This window comes from Calypte anna, chromosome 6 (genome assembly GCF_003957555.1).
Source record: "Calypte anna isolate BGI_N300 chromosome 6, bCalAnn1_v1.p, whole genome shotgun sequence".
Classification (NCBI taxonomy): Eukaryota; Metazoa; Chordata; class Aves; order Apodiformes; family Trochilidae; genus Calypte; species Calypte anna.
Window position 1 is genome coordinate 19,671,813 of NC_044252.1, and position 25,242 is coordinate 19,697,054.

General features: G+C 34.8%; 1 protein-coding gene across 7 annotated transcripts in view; it reads left to right on the forward strand.

The window, feature by feature from the left end:
* The window catches only part of CPEB3 (cytoplasmic polyadenylation element binding protein 3), a 90,352-nt gene extending 70,238 nt beyond the window's left edge, over positions 1-20,114 (forward strand). For all 7 annotated transcript variants that reach the window (XM_030453123.1, XM_030453126.1, XM_030453121.1 and 4 more), the window contains 4 exons: positions 9,765-9,883; positions 11,104-11,218; positions 13,401-13,582; positions 16,384-20,114. In XM_030453123.1, coding sequence (XP_030308983.1) covers positions 9,765-9,883; positions 11,104-11,218; positions 13,401-13,582; positions 16,384-16,611 — 644 coding nt within the window. In that variant the 3' untranslated portion in view covers positions 16,612-20,114. The remainder of the gene's footprint in view (positions 1-9,764; positions 9,884-11,103; positions 11,219-13,400; positions 13,583-16,383) is intronic.
* The last annotated feature ends 5,128 nt before the right edge of the window (positions 20,115-25,242 follow it).

A 25,242-nucleotide genomic window follows, 5' to 3' on the forward strand; every position in this document is an offset into this window, starting at 1 on the left:
GGTTGACTTTTAGCCTCCAGGATCCTTATGTGCATGTACTTTTTTTCCCTTAGACCACCTTCAAAGTTCTTAGGAAATCTCTGAAAGGCTGGAGTACGTCCTCAGCAGGTTTTTGGTTACCCACCAGTGTCCTGAAAATTTTGGTAGTCTTTTGCTCACATAAATAACATTTTTACAATCAACAGTCAAATCAAATTGGATTATACAGTGTCTGTGAACTGTAATAGTTGTATGTGTGCAACAGACAAATAAAGGACTCACTGTTCTGTTTCTTAAGAAGTAAAATGCATGTGGGGCTGGTGTGTCATACAGGATATAAATTCAGTAGCTCTCCATCAGCTAGGCTTCTCTGTATTGCTCAGTCAGATTATTTGAGCAGGGAAAGTTCTATTGTCTTGAAAGTGAGAATTCCAGGGTTGTGATAGTCCTAGAATAGCTTTTCCAGTGCGTATTGTGGTAATCTGATAGAGGGGGGTTATTTATTTATTTATTGGGTGGATGGGGGTGGGGCGGGGGGTGGGATGATGATGGTTGGACACAGTGATCTTAGAGGTCTCTTTCAAACTGTGACAATTTGGCATTATTTGATTTTATGATCAGACCTACTTGTTAGTCACATGAAAATGAAGATTTTAGTGTTTGCTGTCTGAAGATGAATAGTAATCTTGTTTCTCACAGCTGCAGTTCTGATTTACTAGAGAAGCAGCTTGTTTCCATACTCTTCCTCACTAATGCGAGGAGTCCAGAGCTTCCAGGAAAGAAAAAAAACCCCAAGCTGTAAAGACAATCCTCTGTGATGTTTTCAATTTCAGTGTGGATGTGCATCTGTCAACCAGCCTCTCTTGTGTCTGTATCTGTTGGGAAGTGGATTTTGTACTCAGGGAGTTGACTGTAATTAACAATGGAACTTTTCTAGTCATAACTTTTCAGAGGCTGTTCAGTAGTTTTTGACAGAGGCAAAATACCTTTTTTACAACAGAAGTCAATAGGTTGTTTTGCTCAGTTCGAATGTACATTAGATTCTAGACTTCTGTTGGACTGAGAGATTATTGGAAGAAGATGGGATGTCTCACAACTCAGTCAGAAGTCTTACAGCCAGTGTCACCAAAAGGCCTTGAGTTTCACACAGCAAAAATTCAGGTTTCTAAAAGACCGAATTAATCTAAAGGAGGTTTACTTGGAAGCCCACATCAGGGCCTTCAGTCTATGTATCACTGTTCTGTTAAACTGTATCCAAGGCGCCTCAGTTCTGGTTTGGCTGATGGGCTGGGTGGGATATTGAACAAGGACAGATACTTCAGCCACATCCATTGCTTTCCAGCAAAGCCAGTTTTGAAGTTCATACACATTGCATCTCTACCTATTGATGTTTTTTTTCCATAAGCCTCTTCGCTCTCCAGGGGAAGCCAAAGGTCACATGCTGGAGTTGCGTAATTTTCTCTTTCCAGAACTAAGTCTTTCCGTAAATCATCTTGATGCCTTCCTGTTAGTCATATGTCAAAGAGGCAGGCTGGTTTTTCTCTCTCGCTGTCTGGAAGAACTAAGGTTTCAATGGAATTTCTTATATTTACATGAACTATCTCTTTTATCAGAGTACATAGAGTTAAGTCACACTTGGTATTTAAGGCTTGTCTAAAGGGGACTGCTGATTCCAAAATCTACAGAGCAGCTGTTTTGGAGTGTGGTTCATGCATCTACTGATCATCATCACAAGCTTTCAATCAAGTGCCCACTTCAGTACATTCTGTTTAAATAGCAATTCCAAGCATCCAGATACTGGACTAACTTGCAGTAAATTTGTTTGAGAAGATGCTGAAATAACTGACTAGGGTTTTTCAGTAAGACTTACCTGTGTGTAGTGCCTGCATTTTTTTCTTATTTTTATGCAGGTGTTACCTGCAGTAAAACTGGAAATTCTGACTTATTTAGACTAAATATACCTCTGACTTAAATGGCAGACAGGTGTTTAGCTGTATGATGCTATAATCTGAAGAACTGATGGAGAAAAATTTCAGAAAAGTTTAATGATTTTTCTTTTAGACAAGAAACATTAATTCTTAGAGATAATCCTTATTAAAGAATGCATTCTTTTATGAGTTTTTTAGGACATCTTAGGTATTCAGTATTTTGTAGTATATGGGTAACTGACACCAATTTACATGCAAATTGAATATTTTTTAGTTTTAGGCAATTAATTTTAATAAAGCTAGACTTGATTGTGCCACAGGTTTTAAATCTCTTTTTTTTTTTTTAAGGGTGATCTCATAGAGAAAGGAGGAACCCCCATGCATTTATCTTCTGATAATCAAAGATGAATCTTAGAGATCATCAGCTCTCCAAATCAGGGACAGGGTTATGTTCAAAATTTTAACTGCTTTACCTCTAACTTTGGGAGATGCAGATCTTTTTTTTTAAAGAATGCTTTGTATTTAGTGAAACAAAAGCATATAGATCTTAATGCCTGACTTTGTGACGCTTCCTAACGAGCAGCACTAGAATAATGCATTTTTAGAGATGTACATCTTTGTTATTTTCATGGATGTTTAATATGGACTGTGATATATAGTATACTAACTGAGCATCATGTATATTATACTGCTTATATCAAACTGAGTAATTTACACATCACACATGGCCTACTCAGGGGCCTACTTGGGAGCTAAAAATATAGTCTAGCTTAGATTCCTCCTGGAATTGAAGGCACTGTGAAATGTCTGTTCTGAGAAAAAAATATGAATTCTGATTAAGAAGTTTTTATTGGTGATATATTTAAATAGTGAATGGATAGTTAGCTAAAATTAAGTATATTAATTATTAATATACTTTGCCACTGTTTATACTGGAATTTTTCATGGCATAATGGCTAAAAGACTCCTAAGCAGACTGAAAAACATGTTCCTTTTTCACTATTGTCACTTCACAGTACACATTCTGATTAGAATGACTCAATTCACAATATCTAGGAATTTTTTTTTCAAAACCCACTAATGGCTAAGATACTAAAAAGAGGTAAAAAAAGAGTGGAGAAGTGAAGGCATTACCTGGAATTTGAACGTATATAAGTACAGAAAAAGCTTTCCATCACTTACCTATAGGAAGTAACCAGACTGCTTTTGTCAAATGAAAGCAGTTAAATGTTTGTCTGACTCTTATGACAAGTAGGTTTTACTGTGGCTTGCACACCCACCCACTCCACTCTGAAATGGTACTTTCATTTTTCATTAAATCTTGCCTTTTATTTTGTAAATGGAAATATGTAGATTAATCCATAAGTATTATGGACTCCAGGATAAAAGAAGTCCTTTGAATAGTGATATCTGAGGACTTGATAATATTTGATGCTCTCCTAATAGCTTGTGCCATGTCTTTTTTTTGCTGATAGTTTATGAAGAACCAAATTCTTTTTTCAAGTCATTAAAATGAGTTCAAGTGAGTGATTAGGGGTGTAATTGTGTTTTATTGTAGGGTGTACCATTCTGATCTACCAAGAACTTACTCTCATTAACCAAAACCCTTTTTTGTTTTTAAAGAGAGCATTTTATTCTGTAGCAACGAGTAGCAATTGAGTAGTCAAATTTTTGAAAAACTTTCCATTCTCAAGGAAAGTTTTTCAAGCTGCATGTTTTCTGAAGTCAGTAAAGACAAGAAACTTCAGCAACTAGAGCCAGAAAACAATCCACATGTGAGTGAACAGTTATTAACCAGCAATGCACCACAGCACCAGTGGGCAAATTGATTACTTGAATGAAAGAGGAAAACTTAAAGCCTCGTACTGAAGCTGTCCAGACACTGTTCACTCACTGTGAAGTGCAGATTATCTGTCTGCTCACAGGAAACTTAGAGTCAGGAAATAAGTTGCTGGCTTGGTGTAGGTTAATGACACTGACTATCTTCTCTTTTTGATGGAATTCTATACTTTGGTAGAAGATCTTGACAAAGGTCCCAAGTGTTTTGTGTATCACAGCTCTAGTAAGTGCTGTTTCATTTTTTCTTTAAAAATAAGTTTTCAGAAAAGCATATAATTTAAAATTAGATATATTGTAAACACAAATACCAAATTTTATAAATTAAAAATAACTGACTAAAAAGTAGCTTGGATTTTTGGACCATTGCTTTCTCTCCTTAAAAATGTGTGTTGAATTTATATTATCACCTCATGCTGATACTGTGCATGAAATAGAAGCTGAAATCAAACAGACAATTTATATTTATCTATATTTCTTCTATGTTAATGATGCTTCAATAATGTAAAATTGGAATCAGGCTTATTTGCAAAGAAGAGTAACAGGTTCTGTTGAAACTTGGAAGTTGATCTCTTTTCAGCCATCTGTTCAGCGTAAAAGCATCAGCAGCAGACCTGACCCCCTGGCAATGAGCTGCTCTGCTCAGAGCAGTCAGTATTTCATACTGCTCTTGAAAATCAAATTTGAAAAATTCTGGTCTGAATTTAGTTGCTTTTTTCATGTTTAGCAATGCAAATGCATGGTGTTTTCATGCTGGTGACCCAGTAAACTTCACAAAGATAAAATGGAGTCTTTGTTATATGATTAATTCATGTGACTACTCGTAGAACTGCAATAAGCCAAATTGAATGTTACAGACTTTCTTTTATGTTTTTATGCCCTTTAATTTGGATGTATAGGTGCTTTAGCTCATGTTGCAGTCTGAAGTTTTAAAATGTCTGTGACTTTTGAAAGAGGGTACAACCCTATAAAATTGCTGTTGCAATGTTTTACACAAGTAAAGAAGAAAAATACCAGATGAAAACAGCTTTATTTTAGTTCCTAAAAAGGAGGGGGGGAAAAAAACCAAAAAACAAAAGAAGGAAGCATTTTAGTGTTTCCTTTGTCAGTTCAGGTGGGCAGGAATATTTGTGCTCCAGGACAAGCTGATATGGTAAATAAATACTTTTTTTTTCCCATTAACCTTTGAAAGTCTTGAGGTACTGGTGACAGGCAAATCCTTTCTGCTTCTTGATATATTTTGGAACTGAAAGGACTTTGTAAATCTTTAGAGGTACATATCCAATACAGCTGTACCAAAATATCCCTTCTATTCAGCAATGAAGTGCAGAGGAAAGATTTGGGCACCTCTCCTATGTACCAAAAAATAATGTATGTCTTGGAGCAAGCAGACATTGTGTGGATGGGTTGGGTATTCTTTTCCCCATTTAAACTGAAGATATGGGGAAAACCTCTTCACAATATTTGTGACAACAAAGGAGGTTTCTAATTCTCTCCAATATGGTAACATCATGAATTTTAAGGGTTAAATGTTTCCATTCTTTTGATAATCTGTTATGTGGACTATTAAATGGTAAAATTAGAATTATGAAGACATGGAATATATTTTACAGAAGGTATTGACACATAATCTCAGTTTTCATTCAACTTTTCCATAAGATCTACTTGCTTGTTGACAGCCATACTTGCATATCTTCTTGATAAGCATCCTGTCTTCCACTGAACTATGTACACTTGATTTAATTGCGACTTAGATTCAGGATTCAATTATTTTTCAGTGGAACCAAGGACATGGAGTACATAGCTTAATTAAAAACAACTGAACCTACCTCAAAATCTATCTTTAATGTGGGGTATGTCTTTATGTCTGTAATGTGAAGAATTTCTTACATATCAGACTATTCAGGCTTAGCCTGGTATTCATGAAAAACACATAGAAATCAACAGTTGTCTCACTGTAAGAGGCTAAACTGTACACGTTTCTTATACACTTTTTGTTTTGTAGAGAAAGGAATCAGCTGACAGGGTCACAGACTACCATTTAAAATTAGACTAAAAGAAATTCATCTTTGCAGCCCTGACATAACTTCACATTTCTGCAGTAGCTAAGTGAGATTGCAACCCTTCCTGTTAAAAGGTTTCTTAAGTATTTAAAGTCTTTGATATTTTTTGAAAATCCAGTCATGTCCCTGAAATGTTTAAAAGAAAGTGCATTTTTTTTAAACACCTCAGATTTATATTTTTTAAAAAATTAGTTTCATTTTCATCTTTGGATTTAGAAATGTGTTTTATTCTTCTTCAAAGCATCTTCTAATAAGATTACCAAGGGTGACTGAGCAATGAACCCTTTTCATCCCATTACATGATTTAGAAATGTGGTTTGCACTGTTTCTAAACATTCCTTTGCTGTGGGACTTAAAAATAAATTTATTCTAAAAGGTCTAGTAAATACAACCAGGATTAAATTCAAAACTATTCTTTGAAATCCAGAAGAAAACAAAATAAAGTGCCATGTATGTTTCATGAAAAAATGTCTATTTAAATCTACTTTTTTGAGATAGCTGTCTCACCCATCTAAAATTAAACCCAAAGATATCAGACTAGCACGCTAATTTTCTTTGCCAGTTCATTTTATACAAAATAATGAGGTAGTTATATGTAATGAAATACTTCTATAAAAGATCTAAGTTGGATGGGAGATTTTATTGTCATATTGAAGCCTACAAGACAGCAGAAAAACACTGTCAAAATTTGAAAAAAGTCAAACTAGCTTGGAAGCATATTTGTTTTAATTCTCTCTTTTTGTACTGGTATTTGGGCGTCTTTGTGTAAACAGTCTTTCCATTATACATATGAAATGAATACATGTGACTACCCAAAGACTGTTCTGAATTGCTGTGCAATATGTAAAGACAAAGGGAAGTTCTTCTCTTCACTGTCTTGGTTTTGCTTCCCAACATCAGTGTTATACAACTGAAAATACATCAACTTTAGACTATGATTTCTACATCTGATTTTGTAAGTGGTCTGAATTTTGGGAACTATGAATTTGAGATCAATTACATAGGAAATCAACAGATGATATGCAGACCTCTGACACATGTATACTCTTTGACTCATGTATAATTCTTCAATACAATTTCTTTTCTTTGCTTAAAAAGTAGGCCCAGTTCTAAAAGCCAGAAATAGGTTACTCTCTCTCTATTGTTCATATGGCATCTGAATGCCAAAATGCTGGCTTTGTACTGAAAGACACAGCTTATGATTGATGTATTTGAATGGCAGTTTTTATATATTGCTGTTATCAAATGCAAGAACTTGAATAACTTATTAATTCTAGTTTTCACAAGGTGAGCATAAAATGGTAAACTTCAGTTAATATAAAGAGAAGTAATGCTAGCCCAGCCTGCTTGCTTTTCTAGATTAACAGAAGAGTGCTGCTGTAACCTGCCTACCTGTCTTTCTTCAGAGCCCATAGAGACTCTGTAGCAAGCAAGAGAATGTGTCACAGGGGTCAGGAGAAATGAGGAGTGACATTACTGTCACTGCAGGTGCTAGCCCCAGGTTAGAAAACAGAGTGCTCACTGCTCTTCTAATCTGGCAACTAAAAAAAATTAACAAGTATCTGGTTAATTTTAAGTAGTTTAGGGAATTATAATCATATGACTTATGGTACCCCAAGTGACTGTCACTGTCAGCTCCAGCTACCACAGGTATAACCTCTAACTCTGAACTGGGAAAACCTGACAAAGCTTCATAGAAGAAAGAAGCATTACAAGCTGTTGCCCAAATTTTTTCTAAGTAATTAAGACATAATAAACACTTCCCAGTTTTTTACTTTATGCTAAAGAAATTCCCAATATTTTGATGGTTTAAGATAATAAAAATCCTACATATATAAAATCCGAGTTTTCAGAGTTCAAATCTGATGGTGTCATCAGAAGATAAATCCTAAATGTTTAAATCTATTTAAATATATTGTAAACCGTTCTTTTAAAGTGTCTGTTAATATACATCTTCTGATTTGGGTTTCATAGTACCTGAGTGATCTTCCACTACATCTTCTGGGAATCTGTCTTCCGAGACAAATATAAAATAAATATATATAAAATATAAATATATAAAATATAAGGCAAGGATTGGGCTGAATCGTGATCAGTTGGCTTTGGAGGTGTAGTTGCCATGGCAGTCCTCTCCAAGTATCTAGTTTTCTGAATCAGGTATTTTTTAAGGCTAAAAAAAATACCAGAGATACTTTAGTTTGTATATGTTTTTTACTCTGATCACTGAATGTAGTTGGAAGCCATGAGGAAGATAAAACAAGTGCATGGATGGAAAATAAATGAAGCTAAACTGATAGTGATTGGATGCTAATTATTTTTTATATTTTTATATATTCGATGTAATTAGTTTTGTGAAGTCCAGAACTAAAATGTTGAACTGTGTTTATATCTTTAGGGAACTGTTTTAAGAGAATTACATCTACACAAAGACACAAAACCTATTTTTTTACTTGAGAAATATTTCACTTTCCTATCAGGACTGGCATGTTTAATCTACTCTAACTCTAAGTATACAATTTTCTTTTTTGTTAGCAAGACTTTTGATTAAAATATTTTGTTTTCTTGTGCAGATCAATCTTTCTAGATGTGTTCTGGGCTGTTACTACCTTGTTAATGCAAACTTCTGTTGGCCTTTGAAAACAAACACCTGCATAGAACTGAATGTTCTTTGAGAAGTCACTCAGAACTAAAGATAGTAAGGCAAGAAGTAATTAGGTACATAATAGATCTGCAGAGGAAAACACTTTTTCAGTATCTAAAAAGTTTTCATAAATCAGTGTTGTGGTATTTATCTAAAAAGGACATTCCAAATATTCACTCAATACTCAGAGCAAAATTAGGGTAAGTCACTACCCTATCTATTTGATAGCAAATAGAATGTGTAAAGCTATATCAAATGTTGTCATAATTTAAATACATTTTATCATTGTGTAGATGCTTAGTTTATGTCAGGAGTTATAGACAGAGAAAGTCCAAAAGTCCCTGCTTAAACTCCAGCTGCCTCTAATTGCTGCAGATTTTCTGAAAAGAGACTGTGTGTCTGTAAGTGCCAAATTATAAAAGTCAAAGACAAAATGTTCACATTCAGGGGGAAAACTGAGTTGGACTGATTATGGGGAAAAGAGTAATGCATGCTTGATAGAAAGTCCTCTTAACTGCACAGCTATATTCATGTCTAGCAGGCAATCTTTAGATGGTTTTGCTTAGTGTAGTGTGTGCTGTATTAGTTTGACTTCATAGGTAGAAAAAGTGTGGACTGTTTGGGTCAAATCTTCATTGAATTTTAACATTAAGACTCATGAAAGCTTTCTTGCCAGCTTCACTCAGATGCAGACTGAATGCCACACACACTTAGTTTTACTGGCTGATATAAAGTCCTGAATTTCTTAATCATTTGGAGTGATTTTTTTTTCAACTGCTTTATTTAAATATAACTAATAACAGGTCTTGCAGGAAAATGCATGCCGTTCTTTTTTGCTCATGCTAAGTGCTTTTAGGTGAGTAGGATTTTTCATAGTTAAGTAAGTGAGCACAGAAATCTATTTATTTTTACCTCTCCACTTTTTTATCTTTTCTTTGAATATTTATTAATTGTATATAGTAACCAGAACCTTGGTGCCTCCGCTGTAAGGTGATATTTACTGATACCAGCAGATACCACTGTCAAACAGCTCAGATAGAGTTGCTTGATAAGACCCTATATTCTCATTGCTCAAAAGCATTAATTAATGCAATAGAGATAGTCATATGCAGCAAACACTCCATTCTGAAATGGATACTGTCTGAAGGTATGATTTTTTTTGTGAATTTAATGTATCAAAATGCCTTACAGCCTTAAGAGTTATTTGTAATCTATGTGCCTCGTTCACTTCTGTTTTCTTTATTTAAAAAATGTTTCATAAATTAATGTATTGGTTTTTTGTTTATTTTTCTTTTTCATGCCTTTGTCCTTTCCAAGGTTATGCCTTTCTGCTGTTCCAGGAAGAAAGCTCTGTACAAGCTCTGATAGATGCCTGTCTGGAAGAAGATGGGAAACTTTACCTGTGTGTGTCAAGTCCCACAATCAAGGATAAACCAGTAAGTAGCTTATGCCATGATACTTATTCTGGCTGCTAACCTGTTTACTGTTACGCCTGTTCAGTTAATAAAGAAATAATTGATTTTTGATTGACTTGACTATTTCCTGTTGCTGTCCTTGCTGAGACGTTGAATTGACTTTCTGTATCAGCATAACATGGTATTAACATTTGTTTCTTCCTGATATATGCCATGTTCAGTTAGCTTTTAGATTTAGTGCTTCTGGTATCTCACAGGAATATGCATCCTTTTACAATGTTAGCAGTAAAACAATCAGATTATAATTTTGCCCCCTGTATTATTTGGAAAAAAAAAAAAAGCCTCATGCAATCAAAGAAACTTGACAGCCCTAAATTAAAGTCCAGGTAACTTCAAATATTCCCTTTTTCTTTATTAGGTTTCATAAAAATTTTTTTGCATGCAATAGCTAATGAATTTATAATTTTTATTAATTTATTTTATATAAACTGCAGGGCTAAAAGGAGTAATGCAGGCAACTATAGCAGAATATAAGATATATAGTAACCTGTTTCTGTTGTTCACATCCCTAGCATTCTTTAATGCTATTCATTGGTGACTGTATATGGATATATACAGATTTGATGAAAACTGCACATAAATATGATTAGATAAAAAGCACAGTGAGCGTGCTTACATGTTTTGTAGGACCAATAAATGGATGAACAGGTTTATCCAGATAACTTCTGTGAAGGGTTTTATTTCTTTGTAGTCTATAGATTTCTTACGGTGTTCCTTGCTGTTTAACAGAAGTAAGCATTCACACTTTATAAAAACTCTTTTTGGAGCACAGAAATTAATTTTATCTCCACTCCTATTGTTTTTTTTTAAATTTGTGGATCACTGTGTGTAATTTCAGGGAAGCCAGAAGTCTGAGCAGCAACTGTAATTGCACATACATGTTCTGGAAGTCCTGACACAGATTTATTTTAATGGCGATTGTGGGCAGGGAATTAATGAGGTAGCAGTTTGCCATGATGGAATTTAACTCAAGCCTGGCCTCTAGAGGTGATAAATGAATTGTCCACCTTCTTTCAAATACTTGGATAATCTATGTTCTCAATTTGTTTTGGCGCTTATACCATTGATTTACTGCTTTTGCTAAGTTAAAATCATGTTTTAGTTTTAGAAAGATTTGGAAGTTGCATCTTAATTTGAATTGAATTGTCAAGTTCCTCTGCTAAAAGCAATCCTTAAAACAGGTGCAAATTCGACCTTGGAACCTAAGTGACAGTGACTTTGTGATGGATGGGTCTCAGCCTTTGGATCCAAGAAAAACTATCTTTGTTGGAGGAGTTCCACGGCCCCTCCGAGCTGGTGAGTGGAAGGAAAATATAGGGCATGTAGTGGGGGGTTCCAGATTAAGCAGAAAAGAAAAGATAGATAGTAAAAGAGCAGAAAATATCCCTTGTCTTTTCCAAAGATTATGGCTCATTTTTTGAGCTTTTCCCTATCTACAAAACACTTTCTTTATCTTTTAAATGACTTAATAATAGATATTTTCAGTTGAAACAGTTTTCTCTAAGTTTGCAGAATGTCCTGGAAGTTGGCTGATTTTACAGACTGCATACTGTCTGAATCCTAACCGTGATTTGCTTGCTGAGATGCAGAAATTTCCTCTTTCCTTTGACTGGATGACAGAGTTGTCCCAGTCCCTTTCCAGATCACTTCCAACTGCAGTTTTATGGTTACTGTTTCCCTTTTTCTCAGAAATAACCCATTTTTTTCCCACTGATCTATAGACAAGTCCTCTCGGCATTTTCCAGAAAAAAAATTTCTTGCCTTTCTCAGAAGGCTTTTCAGAAACCTTCTGTTCTGGAGACAACTTACCAGCTCCTGATGTAGCTTTTTCTCAGTCTTTTTCTTCACTTGTATTTGTGGAGCCATAGTCAAGATTCCTTAGCCTTTGGCCAAAGGAAAGATTTATCCCTGCCCAGATCTCATTGCAGCCCTCAAGAGGAGGGGACACTGCCTCCAACTGCAGCTTGACACTTTTCTTTATTCCTAACCCTTATATTTTTTATGAGCCAGTTGCAAGATCATGAGGCCATGGGCAAGTTGAAACATTTCTCCTAGTTAGGCCTTTTTGCAGCCCTCACTTCTGTTTAATAGTCTCTCTTCAAACTCACTTCAAGTCAGCTGCGTGGTTTCTCTTTTTCACCCTCTCACAACCCTAATCCTAGGCTTCCAGAGCTTTAGGAGACAAGGCCCCTCAATCAGTATCTGGAAGAAAGATTGGATCAGGTTTCTTGGTAGCTCTCACTTTCCTTTGGCAGACACTTTCTAGCCCACTTAAAAATTCAGCTCGTTGCTTCATATTGTCTCCTACTCCTAATTCTTTTGGGACATTGTACACAAGGTCCCCCAGCCATTGCTGACAGTAATATTTCTTACAGACCAGGTTTCTTGGCAACTTCCACTTCCCTCACCATCTTAAAATAAGGCGTAATTGTAAGACAGTAATTATGTGTAAACAGTAACAGTTAAACATTACCTTGTTTCTAACTATAGCTCTTATAGAACTGTATGCCATTTGGCTGTCATAGATTGCATTTGAAATATGCATTACATTTGAAAACCAATGCCTTAAAATTGTTAACTCTCCAAAGCAGACAGTTTCCAGTTTTTCTTGTTTGCAGCTTTAAAGATATGATACAGAATTTTTTCTTTAGAGGTCTGAAGACTGCATGGTTGCCTTGCCCTAGAGTCCTAGATATTCCTTGTTTATTGCAAAGACTAACTTCTTTTAAGTACTATTGTAACTGTTTTTAAGTGTTCCTGTTGTTTATTCCACACTGCCACTTTGAGATTATTAGCCAAATGATGAGACCAAACCATTAGATAGCAGAAGAATCTGCTTGTCACTCTGTTATGCTGTTTTAGAGCGAGAGCATTACCTGGTTTTGTAGAATGAGTGAGGTGTTTGTTGTAAATGTAAGTTGCACCCAAAATGTAGGCTTGCTTTAACTGTAGTAACTCTGATGTATCACATAATTTTATTTCAAATGTAAAGGACTTCCTTTATGTCTTTTCAACCTTAGTGCTTAAAGTAAAATACCAGATTCCACATACAGGAATATCTTTAAGTGATCTTATATATGAAGTAGCATTACCAAGCCTGTCTGGAGCTGGGGAAGATCCAAAGTACCTAATCCCAAATACCACAGTTTTCATTTACAGTATGATAAATTCCAAACCAGTTGATCTGATACCTACTTTAAAGATGTAACTCTGCATTCACACTTCCATCACACCATGTTTCTTTTTACAGATGCTGGGTTTTGCCTTAATTTTTTACTGTAGTTCAGGTAGGGTTGCTGGAATCTGGTAAATCCAAAACTGAGTTTGCTGTTTTAGACTTTGTAAGACAAATATGTTTAGGCAAACAGCGCAATTTTATTGCAACAAACCAGACACAATGCTATTCTTAATAAGATTCTTGTAATAATATATAAGATAATGTTCTTCATATATGATCTTTAACATTGACTTCTTGCAGTTGAATTGGCAATGATCATGGATCGTTTATATGGAGGTGTCTGCTATGCTGGTATTGATACAGACCCAGAGCTGAAGTATCCAAAAGGTGCTGGCAGAGTGGCTTTCTCCAACCAGCAAAGCTATATTGCTGCTATCAGTGCTCGCTTTGTCCAGCTCCAACATAATGACATTGATAAACGGGTAAGTAAAATAGGATGGAACAGAATGGCTGTTACTCAGAAAACTGCACAGAAATGAAAAATATCCTTATAGTAATATTGTGTTGGAGAAAACTGTAACCTCTGTTCTTCAGATGACATTTTTAAATTATTTACAAGCTTTTTAAAGCAGCTAAAGCAGAGTGAAAAAATGCAGCTTCATCATCTTAAACAACTGTTTAGCACCAAACCCAGAAAACAGTTGGTTGTAAACCCACTTGTTCTTGGTTTTGCTTTGAATACTGAAGGCCAAACAATGTAGAATTTCCCAGCTTCTTTCTCCTCCTTCAGATGTTGGGTCATTATGCACAACCACTCTTAAATAGTTGCTACATGTAGCTTGTAGCGTTTCTACTGTTAGGCAACGTTTTCTCTCAACAGTGCATGTATGTCTAGGCTTTGAAGTTCCTAAAACACAGGTTTATCAAAAGTATCATAGGCAATGCTGACCTCAAAATTACTGAGAATTATTATACAAAAAACACAAGCCAATAATAGTTGCTTGGTTGACAGGAGGAAAAATGAGTTCAGTCTATGTGAAATCCTGGTTTCTAAAGGGCTTTTCAAGTATAAAGTTCAGGTATTTACTGAAATCTGAGTTGAAAACATTGAAAGAAAACATTAATTGCTAAGATTTATTTTTTTCCTTTAGACCTTCCATCTTCCATCCATGTTTTTGGGAACTCAGCATTTAGAATTACTTGAAAGAACATACAGCATGCACTGCTGCTGGGTATTTTTACAGTAGGGGTGGATTGTTTTCTACTTAGTCTAATGTAAATAGTTTCTTAAGAAGTTAGGTTGGCAGGTATTGGGTATGTCAGTTATGTGCTGTATACGCATAAAAGCACCTGGTGCAAAGTCCAAGCTATTTTAACTTTCTCATTTAAAACACATCTATTGAACTTCTTGTCAGTTTAGATCAGGTCGTGGAGTTTTAAGTCCCCAGGCTATTTTTCTATGGTACTACTATACCTCATGATTTTAACTAAGTCAAGGCTGCTCCTAAATATTTCTTGTCCATTGAATTCTCAAAAAAATGACAAAGAAACTAAGAAGATTAATTTGGAGTCTTAATCACAGTGTTTAAACCTTTGAGGATAGAGCCACAAATGGTGTTTTTTTCATCCATCAGTACTTTTCCCAGTTGGTTGACTGCTAATTTAAGTTTACTGATTTATCTTTATCTGTTTTTAAGAATAGGCTTGTGAGTTTGAAGAAGTCTGAAGTCTCTTAATCAGTGCTTAATTGTTAGCTTTAAAATCTAATGGATTGAAATCCCTTGATCATACAGCATACATTATGAAAATTATTTCATTAGTAACCAAGCAAGAAGAGAAGTGGAGAGAGAACCTACTTCAGACCTCCACAATTCATGCTTTGGACATGTGAATAGGTGGGAATCAAGAGATGTGCTGGACACTGGGCCTCCCCACTTCCAATTTCATTCAAGATGGTCTCTTATTTTACATGATGCTTCTAGTTTTAATGATAGGGCATCTCAGGTGCAACACTACTGGTACAATGTAGTTTTAAAAAATAAGAAATTGGCAGTTATAAGTGTTCTGTGGGCAAGAAATATAATTCACTGTATTACTTCAAATGAGTAACATTTGTTGAAATGTGATCAGCATAAGCTAAAGTAAAATCCAGCATAAAGCTTTTTTCTATATAAACTTCTTGATTCTCAACTCAGTATCACATTTCTTTGATACTATATATACTTAAGCAAAGTTACTGGAGTCAGGTTTGCCTTGCAATACATAAATTTTGCCAGACTTAGCTCTTGTGCAGTTACAGCAAATTATTTTAATAAAAATATGTATCTTTCTTTTTTTTCTATCTCTTTTAATATAATTGACTGTACTTAAACCACACTATAAATAGCATCATAAAGCCAGAAGAATTACACATTCATAAACTGCTGATTTCTCCAGAACAAATAATCACTCAATTTAAATGCATAAGCTTGATTCTTACAAGCAAACTTACAGCAGAGAAGTTACATGTTGTTGGCAACCTCTGTATTAATAGTATTGCAAATACCTGGTTGTGCATCAAAATACTGCTGTGTTTGACACAAACCAAAAATAATTCTGCTCTTAAGATGTCTGCAGCTGAGTCCAAAATAAAAGTTAGCAGCTCTCCAACCTATTTGTAATTGATGGCAAAGCCATAGTCGGAACAACTGTGAAATCTTAGCACATGTCTAGAGCTTAAAATCTCTAGACAGCAATTTTTTCACCAGCATAAGGCAGAGTATTTAATACAAATACATTTAATCTTGATTAATTTGAATCTTCATTTATTAGTCTAGTCCTGCACTTTGCAGTTCATCAAAACAAAACAAAAACAAAGCAAGAAACAAACAAAACTCTAGGAAAAAAAATCTGAAACTCACCATACCTCTGAAGTTTAGAAATTTAGGTTTATTCTTAGCCATTTGTTAACTAAATGCTGTTTTCATGCACCGTGGCCCTGTAAGAACTGTATTCACATTCCTGGAGGTTTCTTAGACAACAGCAAAATTCTGAGATGCTGTTTTTACTGTATTTCTATCTTAGTAATTTTACATACCTAACTTTTCCAAGGAATGCTGAGGAGTTACTAAATCACACCCTTGAAATGTTGTGACACGTAAAGTTGTTGGTATGAAAATCTAACTGCCAACCTCTGCGTTTCTCCAGACACAGCTGAAAATCTTCAGTAGAGTCAAAAGAATTAAAAATACTGTTCCTTCTCTTTGTACTTAGCTTACACTTATTTCTCTTCTTCCTGGTGCAGGTGGAAGTGAAGCCATATGTGCTGGATGATCAGATGTGTGACGAATGCCAGGGCACTCGCTGTGGTGGAAAATTTGCTCCATTCTTTTGTGCCAATGTTACCTGTTTGCAGTATTACTGTGAATACTGCTGGGCAAGCATACACTCTCGTGCTGGGCGAGAGTTCCACAAACCACTGGTAAAGGAGGGAGGTGACCGGCCCCGCCACGTCCCATTCCGCTGGAGCTGAACCCCAGGCCTCACCCAGCAGCAAGTACTGGAGTAGATAAAATTGAGTGAAAAGAGAGTGCTGCCTCAGGGCTTAGTGTTCTGGAAATCTGTGCATTCGTCCTCGACTTTAATGAAGATATGGGTCTTTTTATTATTATTGTTATTATTTACAGTCACATTACTGAACCCAGTGTCCAGTATAATACAAACCGGCAGAGTGTAACTGTACTGATTTTGCACTTTGATTCACACAAACATCTGCTTGGTACCTTAATTTCCTACACAAGACTTGTCACTAGTGACATTATGTAGACTGCCATTCTCATCAGCCTTCACTGGGTTGATGTGTATATGATGAAGATTTTTTTATTATAATTATTATTTTTATTTAAACTGGAGCATGCACTTATTTTCAGAAATTTAGACTTGCCCCTAGCAGATGACTTACCAAAGGTAATATTCACAAGTAGGTGGCAGATGTAGCAAAAACTTAAACAGATACTCAGCAATCATTAGTTTGGGTCACTTAGAGTAATAATAACCCTTAAAGAAAATAAGCCTTTAGTTGCTCTCCATTTCGACTTGTAAGGATGATACCTCATAAGCTGGATCAGACTTTTTTCTTTTGTTTTGCTGAGGGGTTTTTGTTTGTTTGTTTTGTTTTGTTAGGTCCTTTAGTGTTATGTAAATGTATGCTGCAATAGCTTTTGCTGCTATTAAAATGGTATTACTAATACCATAATACTCTATTCAGGCTAGGGTATCAATTAAAAAATGAATATGTGATTAAAATAGTGATGGCTGCTGAAAGGAGATCAGTATAGCATACAGAAAAGCTTCCAAGGAAGGTCAATATTTTTTGACTGCATGTTTACTTAATCAGGTTGCTGCATGCAATAAATTTTATATATGTCTAATATAAAACTTGCCCACGATGCACAAATTATGAATCTATGTAGGCTAAAAAACACTCAGTAACAAAGAAATTGATTACTGACTGGAGGAAGGCATGCCTCAGTAAATGTAATGCTTCTGAAATTAGGATCAGCCCATTACAGAATGACTTATATTACAACAAATATAAAAATCTAGCTGTAGAATATTCTTAAAACAAATTTGTGGATAGTAGATGAAGTACTTTGCGGTGCTCTGTTATATATCGTGCAATTTATTTTATATAGTAAAGTGATTATGTCTAGTACTGTGATCAAACTTAACTGTTAAAGCCTCTGTATCCAACATTAACATATTTTTGACAGTTCATAACAGGTACATAAACAGAAATGAGCTCTTAGTAACAATCTCTCTCCTAATGCTTGCATCATTTACGTAGCTGCAGACCTTGCCCAGAAAACCAAAGAGCTCATGCTAGAGTACATACACTACCAATTAGATAGTCTGTCAAGCTAACAAAGTAGGCACATTTAAGAAAGTTAGGAAAAAAAGTGGTGCTAAAGAAATGTCTGCATATAACAGTAACATCAGATGTCTGCTCTGTGGGTGTGGCGTTATCTCTCTAATCCCTGGATGTATCCTGTGAAGCTTGAATACAATTAAGACCTGCTAACACAGTGGACATTTTTTTAGCATGAACTATGGGGCTGCAGATAGAATATCAATATAAACACACTTGGTATACTAATAATTGTGAGAATGTGTACACTATTTTTTCTTTTTCCTCCTTTGTTTTTGCAGTTCTGGGGACAATCTGACTGGATATGACACCGCATAGTAGATTTAAATGTTCTGGGTTTTCTTTGTTGTGATGTCTTTGGTTGTGTCTAATTTAGTAAGTTGCTTTTCCCAATGTTTAGTTGCAAGTATTGGCTTTGAAAGGATTTTTTCTGTTTTTGGAAAAAAAACAAAAAAAAAAAAGAAAAAATAAGAAAAAATAGTTTTTTACTGGTTTAAAATGCTTATTATAATTATCACTTTTGAAGTTACTTCTGGGTGTTTTTGTGATATTGCTTTTCCCAGCCCAGGTGTCTTTTCTGTTTTTTTTCATCTGTACAAGACATTTTGTTATGCACTACTTTTTGTATCTAGACAGTTTTCAACAGTCGGCTGATGATTTTTTTTAAAGAAAAAGGCATGCTTTCTGACTGACATGATCTTTTGCAATACCTCAATTTTGAAATATAGGAAAGAAAATGATATTTTCTAAGTAAGTTTATTCAGAAAAATATATATTAATTTAATTCTGCAAGAAAAATGATTTAACAGATGGGTAACTTTATTTTTTTCATGCTTATTTGAGTTTTTTTGAAAATGAAGAAGTTAGAGCTTTATAACTGTAATATTAAAGATCATAGCTAACCTACAGAAATCTACCTAATTATGTGAAAGAAGTAAACCTTTTTGAAGAAATACCCCTCTTTCATGTCAAAAAAATACCCCGAAAGAGAGAGCGAGAGAGAGAAGCTGGAAAATGAACAATATAGCATAATGTTGGATTAAATCTAAACTAAAATCATCATAAAGAACAGGTGTAAACACAAAGTCCATTTGGTGCTGAAAGTTGTGAATAGAAGGTGAAAAACTATTTTCCCTTAATTTGTATATTTATAATCAAGTGTGATTACGCACGACTGACCAGAATTGTGAGAGTTCTTCTGTTTGTATTTTTTTTTAAAGAGAACTTTTTTTAGTTTATTAAATTATAACATGCTCCCTTTTGTTTTGTAAATGAATGTGCCCCTGAGTTGTTAATATGTTATATTAAAAGAGGGTCCTTCAAAAAAAGTTATTTTTTAAAATATGGAGTTCTGAACTGCAACTTGACTAAGAAGCCCCTGGGTACAACAGGTCCTATTGTGGCCTTTTCTGATGTGAGACTTGAACTAGTCGATTTTTTTGAAGGCTAACCTAACCTCGACTATTTGTTGTTATGTGCAATACTGTTTGTACTGTTTGTATAAAAAAAAAAGAAAAATGAAAAGAAAAAAGGCATAAATCTTTATTGCAGATTTATTTTCATTGCAGACTTTAGACATTGTGATTCACTAAAATCATTTTTCTACTGTCAAATATGTACCTTTTCTTCATGCTGGTATTTTTTCAATAGTAATGTAGCCTTTGTACTGAGACAAATTTTCATTGTTATTTTTAGAAAGATTTTTTGCTAAGAAAAAAATTAAACATATTTACATATTTTTCATTTTTATTTCTTATTTTCTTTAAGGAGTGCTTTCTCAACCATTAATATAGTTGTTTCTGGGAGAGACTTTCATATCTGGTCAATGTCATTAATATTATTTTGTATTTTTACTTGGAATAAATTAATTTTATGATGCTAATTCTTTAAAAGTTTATTTTTTTCATTTTCAGTTATTTTTGAAGCTAAAAATCTTTGTAATATTGTTACTAAAGTGTCTAGTTTTTTGAAATGCAAAGCTTTATGTATTAACTTGCTGATGTGGTTTACAATAGTGTGGCAATGATGAAAATGGTTGATATGTAAAGTGATTGGAAAATTGTAACAAAGAATTGGGCAATAAAATGACGGAATGAAGCAGAAAAAAATGTGATATTTTGAAAAGCCTTTTCCTTTATCAAAATGATTTAGGGAGATAATAGGGATGTCACAGTACCAGTTCACTGTCTAGATTTATACACCACCAGTGCTGATGAAATACTATTGCCGTTATAAGGAACTAAATCTATTGAAACAATGGGTTTTTGACCCTGCCCATTCAGCATATTGCTCCATTACTTTTCTCATAATGAACTCAAACTTTCTTTTAGATTGAACTTCCTAAAATATATATTCTTCATTGTATTTTGCCACTGTGTTATTTATTTAATTAAATTAACCCTTTCCTGCACAACTTCCTTCCTGCACACGTTTATCAGTGGCAGCATGGAGTAGATTGTAGGTACCCACACAACTTTCTGAAGAGGTTACCACACAGTGTTGGTAGCTGCCTGGTTAATGTAAAATATTGTATGTCCATTTCCTGGTAGCAATGCAGTAACTCATATTGCCACCATGTCTGAACATCTGTTCAGATTTTGTCGTTCTCTGTTCTTCTCTGCCTCTCTTGTGTCATTATCCTTTTTTTATTTTGTATTGGCAATATCAAGTGCCAGTATGAAAACACCTATCACCTCACCTCCATTTACATCACCTTTGTTTCCCTATGCAGCCAGAAGAAGCCCCTTCCTGAAGCCAGTTACTCTCTGTTCTGGCACCTAGAACAATCCAGACTAAAACTGGTGTTGCGTAAACAGGGCATACAATGACTTTCTCTAGACAGAACAATTACTTCAACAAGTTATTGATGACCTTTTAGACCAATGTATGCTAGAGTGTTAGAGTGGCTCATCTCTAACTTGGGGAAAGAAACGTGTCCAGAGTTGGTCTACTGTGTATCCTCTGTGTGTTCAGTTCTGTAAGTAATGTATAGACTAGATCAAATAGTGAAGTAAAATTTAGACTCAAATTAGGTACTACTGGTTGGAATGTATGCAAATTGCAAACGAGATTAAAGAATGAAGATGGAATAAAAAAATTCCTGCTAAGTGGTACAAAGTTTATGCTTATACTTCCGCCTACATGCTTGTATTTTATAGCCTGCTAGCAAGGCATGGGCTAAAACAAATTGTATTGCAAATACGCAGTTAGCAAATACCTTTGCTGATTTCACTATCTGTTAGAATAGTAAAAAGAAAAAAAGAAAAAAAAAGAAAAAAGAAAAAGAAAAAAAAAAAAAGCGCTTAACTGGGAAAAGCTCCCATGTTAATATTTCAGTATTGTGACATCTCTACTTGCAAGGTATGAGTGAAAGATTAGTCACAAATTTTTAGAAATGTCTCTTTTGTTTAATCTGGCTTGTATGTAGTTGCTTTTATGCTAATTTGTATGATGTCAGCTAAAACCCTTTTTCTTTTTTTTTTAAAACCAAACTTCTCAATCTCTGCTGCTATAGTGTTCTATCGTACCACAGAGTATTTTATATCCATGTTAGTGACTACTCTATACCCCAAATGGGTAGCTGGTCAGAAATTACAATGGTAACACAATTCTGACACACTCAAATTTACCTGAGAAAAAGTTTAGCAGTAAGTAGAAAACCGGGGTCCTAACAAGAGGTAATTTTGGCTCCTTTTTTTTTTTTTTTTTCCTGGATGTAGTTCTGTTGGGGTATAAAGTATTAGATATTTGTAATTTTACTGTCAAAATAATGGACATCATAACTTTTAGAGCATTCACAGCTAAGATCTCTGTACTTGTTTTTCAACTAATTTTCAATGTACTGTATCTTTTATTACATGTTCTCTTAGATTGTTTTTGCTAGTAATTCTAACAAGGCTTCTTCCTTTTTGGCTTGGACTAATGCTTGTATGGAACTGCAGTACTGTGACTAAACATGGAGCTCAATGCTGCTATTGCTTACAACTGCTTAAACTTTGTAGTTTGGACTTTATTTTTTTCTGTAATAACTTATTAAATATAGTTGTATGAAGTACTGATATTTGTCATCCTTTGCACATGCTAAGGAAGTTCTGGGATATGCATTGTGGGAATGTCAACTAGCTACAACCCTCTCCCCCACCTTTTCTTGGCTAACATTAAGCAAATACACGCCTTACATACACAAGAACTATCTTTTCTATCCATTCTATAATACAAGTATATGCTCCTCTTGAGTTTTCTGTCTGCAATGGAAAAGTCAGCCTTGATAAGGTGTTTATTATGCTAAGCCAAAGGTAAACACAAAATTACATGCCATGGCAATATTTCTGAGAATGTAGTTTTCCCCACTGAATGCAGGATCAAGTACCTTGATAAAAGGGACTGTTGAATTACTTTCTCTGAATTTAACAAAAATTGGTGGCTACTTCTGTTGCACTTTCTTGTAGCAGTTTAACAATATCTGCAATTTAAAAAGAAAGAAACACTGCTCTCTTTTCTGGTGGTTTTTGTTTTAGGAACAGCAGATAATTAAACCTCAGCAACATAGCTGTTTGGAATTCCAAAGGATTCCTTGAAAAAAAAGAAAGTGAATTCTGCTCTGTCAGAGCAAGTGAAGACCAAAGGCTTAATGTACGTGTTCAACTTAAACAGAAACTACTTAGGATTACAAGAGAAACAGGAATTCTAGTATTTAAAAAAAAAAAAAAAAAAAAAAAATGAACACTCATAGGCTTCTGGTTTCTTCAGAGTTAAATTTGAGAAAGGAGTTCTTATAAAAACCTTCCATCACCTGTTATACTGTGTTAAACTGCTTATTGTAGCTGCTCTCCATACAAAGTTCTATGTCCATCTAGACAAAAACTGGCTTGGGTTTACTCCTGTCCTCTATTACAGAGAACAACTGTGAGAGGAAGTGCAGTCTCTCTAGAACTTCTAATCTCAAATCATTCCATTACTGGATTAATGATACAGTAAACCATACCACTTGAAAGATACAGATACAAGTGTCCTTGTCCAACTGACAGCAGCATTTAACTTTGCCATTGCTTGCATTAAAAAATTGGTTGCACTAATATAATTTAAACCAATGCACTAAGTACAAAAGGCTGCATGGCCCCTTTGCTTCTGATTTGCATGTGTTATTTTTACTAGGCTTGAACTGAACTACAATAGCTACCTATATGACTATTGAAGCTTGTGTATTAACTTATTCAGACACACTTTAAGCTAAACATTTTCATCCTCGAGGCACCAAAGCAACATTTCACTCCCTCACAGAGGTCCGCAGAAAAGCAAAAACTTCCTTCTTAAAAGCTATAACCCGTTTTCCTCAGGTTTAGCAAGAGCTAAACAGCATGAGCACATAGGGAGAACTGCAACATTCTTGCTCCTCAGGATAAACCAGAAACCCAGTTTTAAAACAAGCAAGATATTTAACCTGTTTTCATAAAAATGTTACTACCTACTTGCAAAACCTTTATACCACACAATTCTACTTTGAGCATGAGGCAAAGCTGCATTCACCAGATGTACACACAAACTACACCTGCTCCAATGAGGATTTTCCCCACAGGCAAGCAAGTTTTTGCAGAGTTTATCTAGGGGAGACAAACTGTACTCAGAGAAACTTGAGAAGGAAACATGATAAAAGTTCAGAAATCTCCCCCTTTTCTTGTTGTAGAAGGAGAAATAAAATGTCAGCAAGTATAAAGTCATACAGTAGGCCATTGGCAATAATTTGGACTGAACTCATAACATTGATTCATAGCATAGGAGGCTCCCAATGTGTCAATCCCAAAAATTACTTCACTAGGATGATAGGCACTTGGGGCTAAATCAGTAAAATTAGGTATCATTTACTACTTCTGAGTAACATTTATTTGCTACCAACTTCCTAAAATCCCCTTTGAGCTGCTGCCTAACATTGCTTGGGCCTATGTTTTTATGAACAGGAATATATAAAACTGCTTGTATCTTAATGTTTTTTAACTGCTCAGTGATCTACTTAGATTCTCAAGGTTATTTCCCTGTTGGTTTTTTTTTTTTTTACCTGCAGGCCCAAACACAGAAAGACCTTACAAACATATTTATCAGTCAAAGTTTCACATAAAGAACAGAGATGTGTTTCTCCTTCTCTATCCAATAGCCCAGCTGGTCAAAACACTTGGGATTTTAATTTTTTTTTTTTTTTCCAAATTTCCTGCACCATAGAACAAGGACTAAATGTTTATCCTCATGATTATAGCAGCTTTTCTAACTCTTGTGACACATATTTTGGTCTCTATCAAGTGAAGAAAAATATTCATAACAGCATATGCATTAACTAAATTAAAAATTAATCAAAGCTGGTTGTTCATTAAATTACATGTAACAAGACACTGCTCTCTGATACACCCTCTTGATTTTTTTGCCAGCTTAAACATGTACTACAGACCCAGTGAAATAAAAGTTTGAAAGAGATATCGAGCCCACACAATTAATCTGCAAAATAAGTCTGCAAGATACTGCCAAAAATCATGGCAAAGATGCAACTCATGATCTCATCTTTCCTCCAAGATTTTTGCTCTTCAAAGTTACAAAAAAATGCTTCTAATCTCATTGTCAGAATACAGAGCAGGGTCTAAGTCAAATAAAAGACACAGGAAATTCTAAGAGATGGGTAAAATATTGTTCATAATGTAGCCAATCCCTCTCACTGTGTATTGTGCATATTGTTGCAATCAAAACCCACATAACAGCATACAAGCACACCAGAAATGTTCTGCTATGCATTCTGTCTCTACTTTCCTTGCTTCTAACCAGACTTGCACGCTATTCTTTGGGCTTTGCTCCAGTTTCAAAAATATTCATGAGTTTATTAATGGATTAAAAGCCATGGTAACATTTCTCTCTTTCCACAAGGTTTAACCTGTCACAGGGCACTGAGTAATACTGTAATGTCACTAAGATGATACTGCACACTGGGGAGGATTCTGACGACACCAGTTATTTGTAAAGTGTAAAAATTAGTGTGGTTATAACTTACTCTAGAAGGCAATTATATTCTCACTTAAAAGACAGTGTTAACATGACACATATTGTAGGTTATTTGTTGGGCTTATTTTTTTCCCTGATCACTGCCTGTTGTATAATTTTTCACAGCTCAGAACAGTTTTAAAACTGAATATGCACATTTTAATCCCTTCAGCTGCTGCTTGCAATGACAAAAGTCTCAACCATTAATCAAAATGGTCA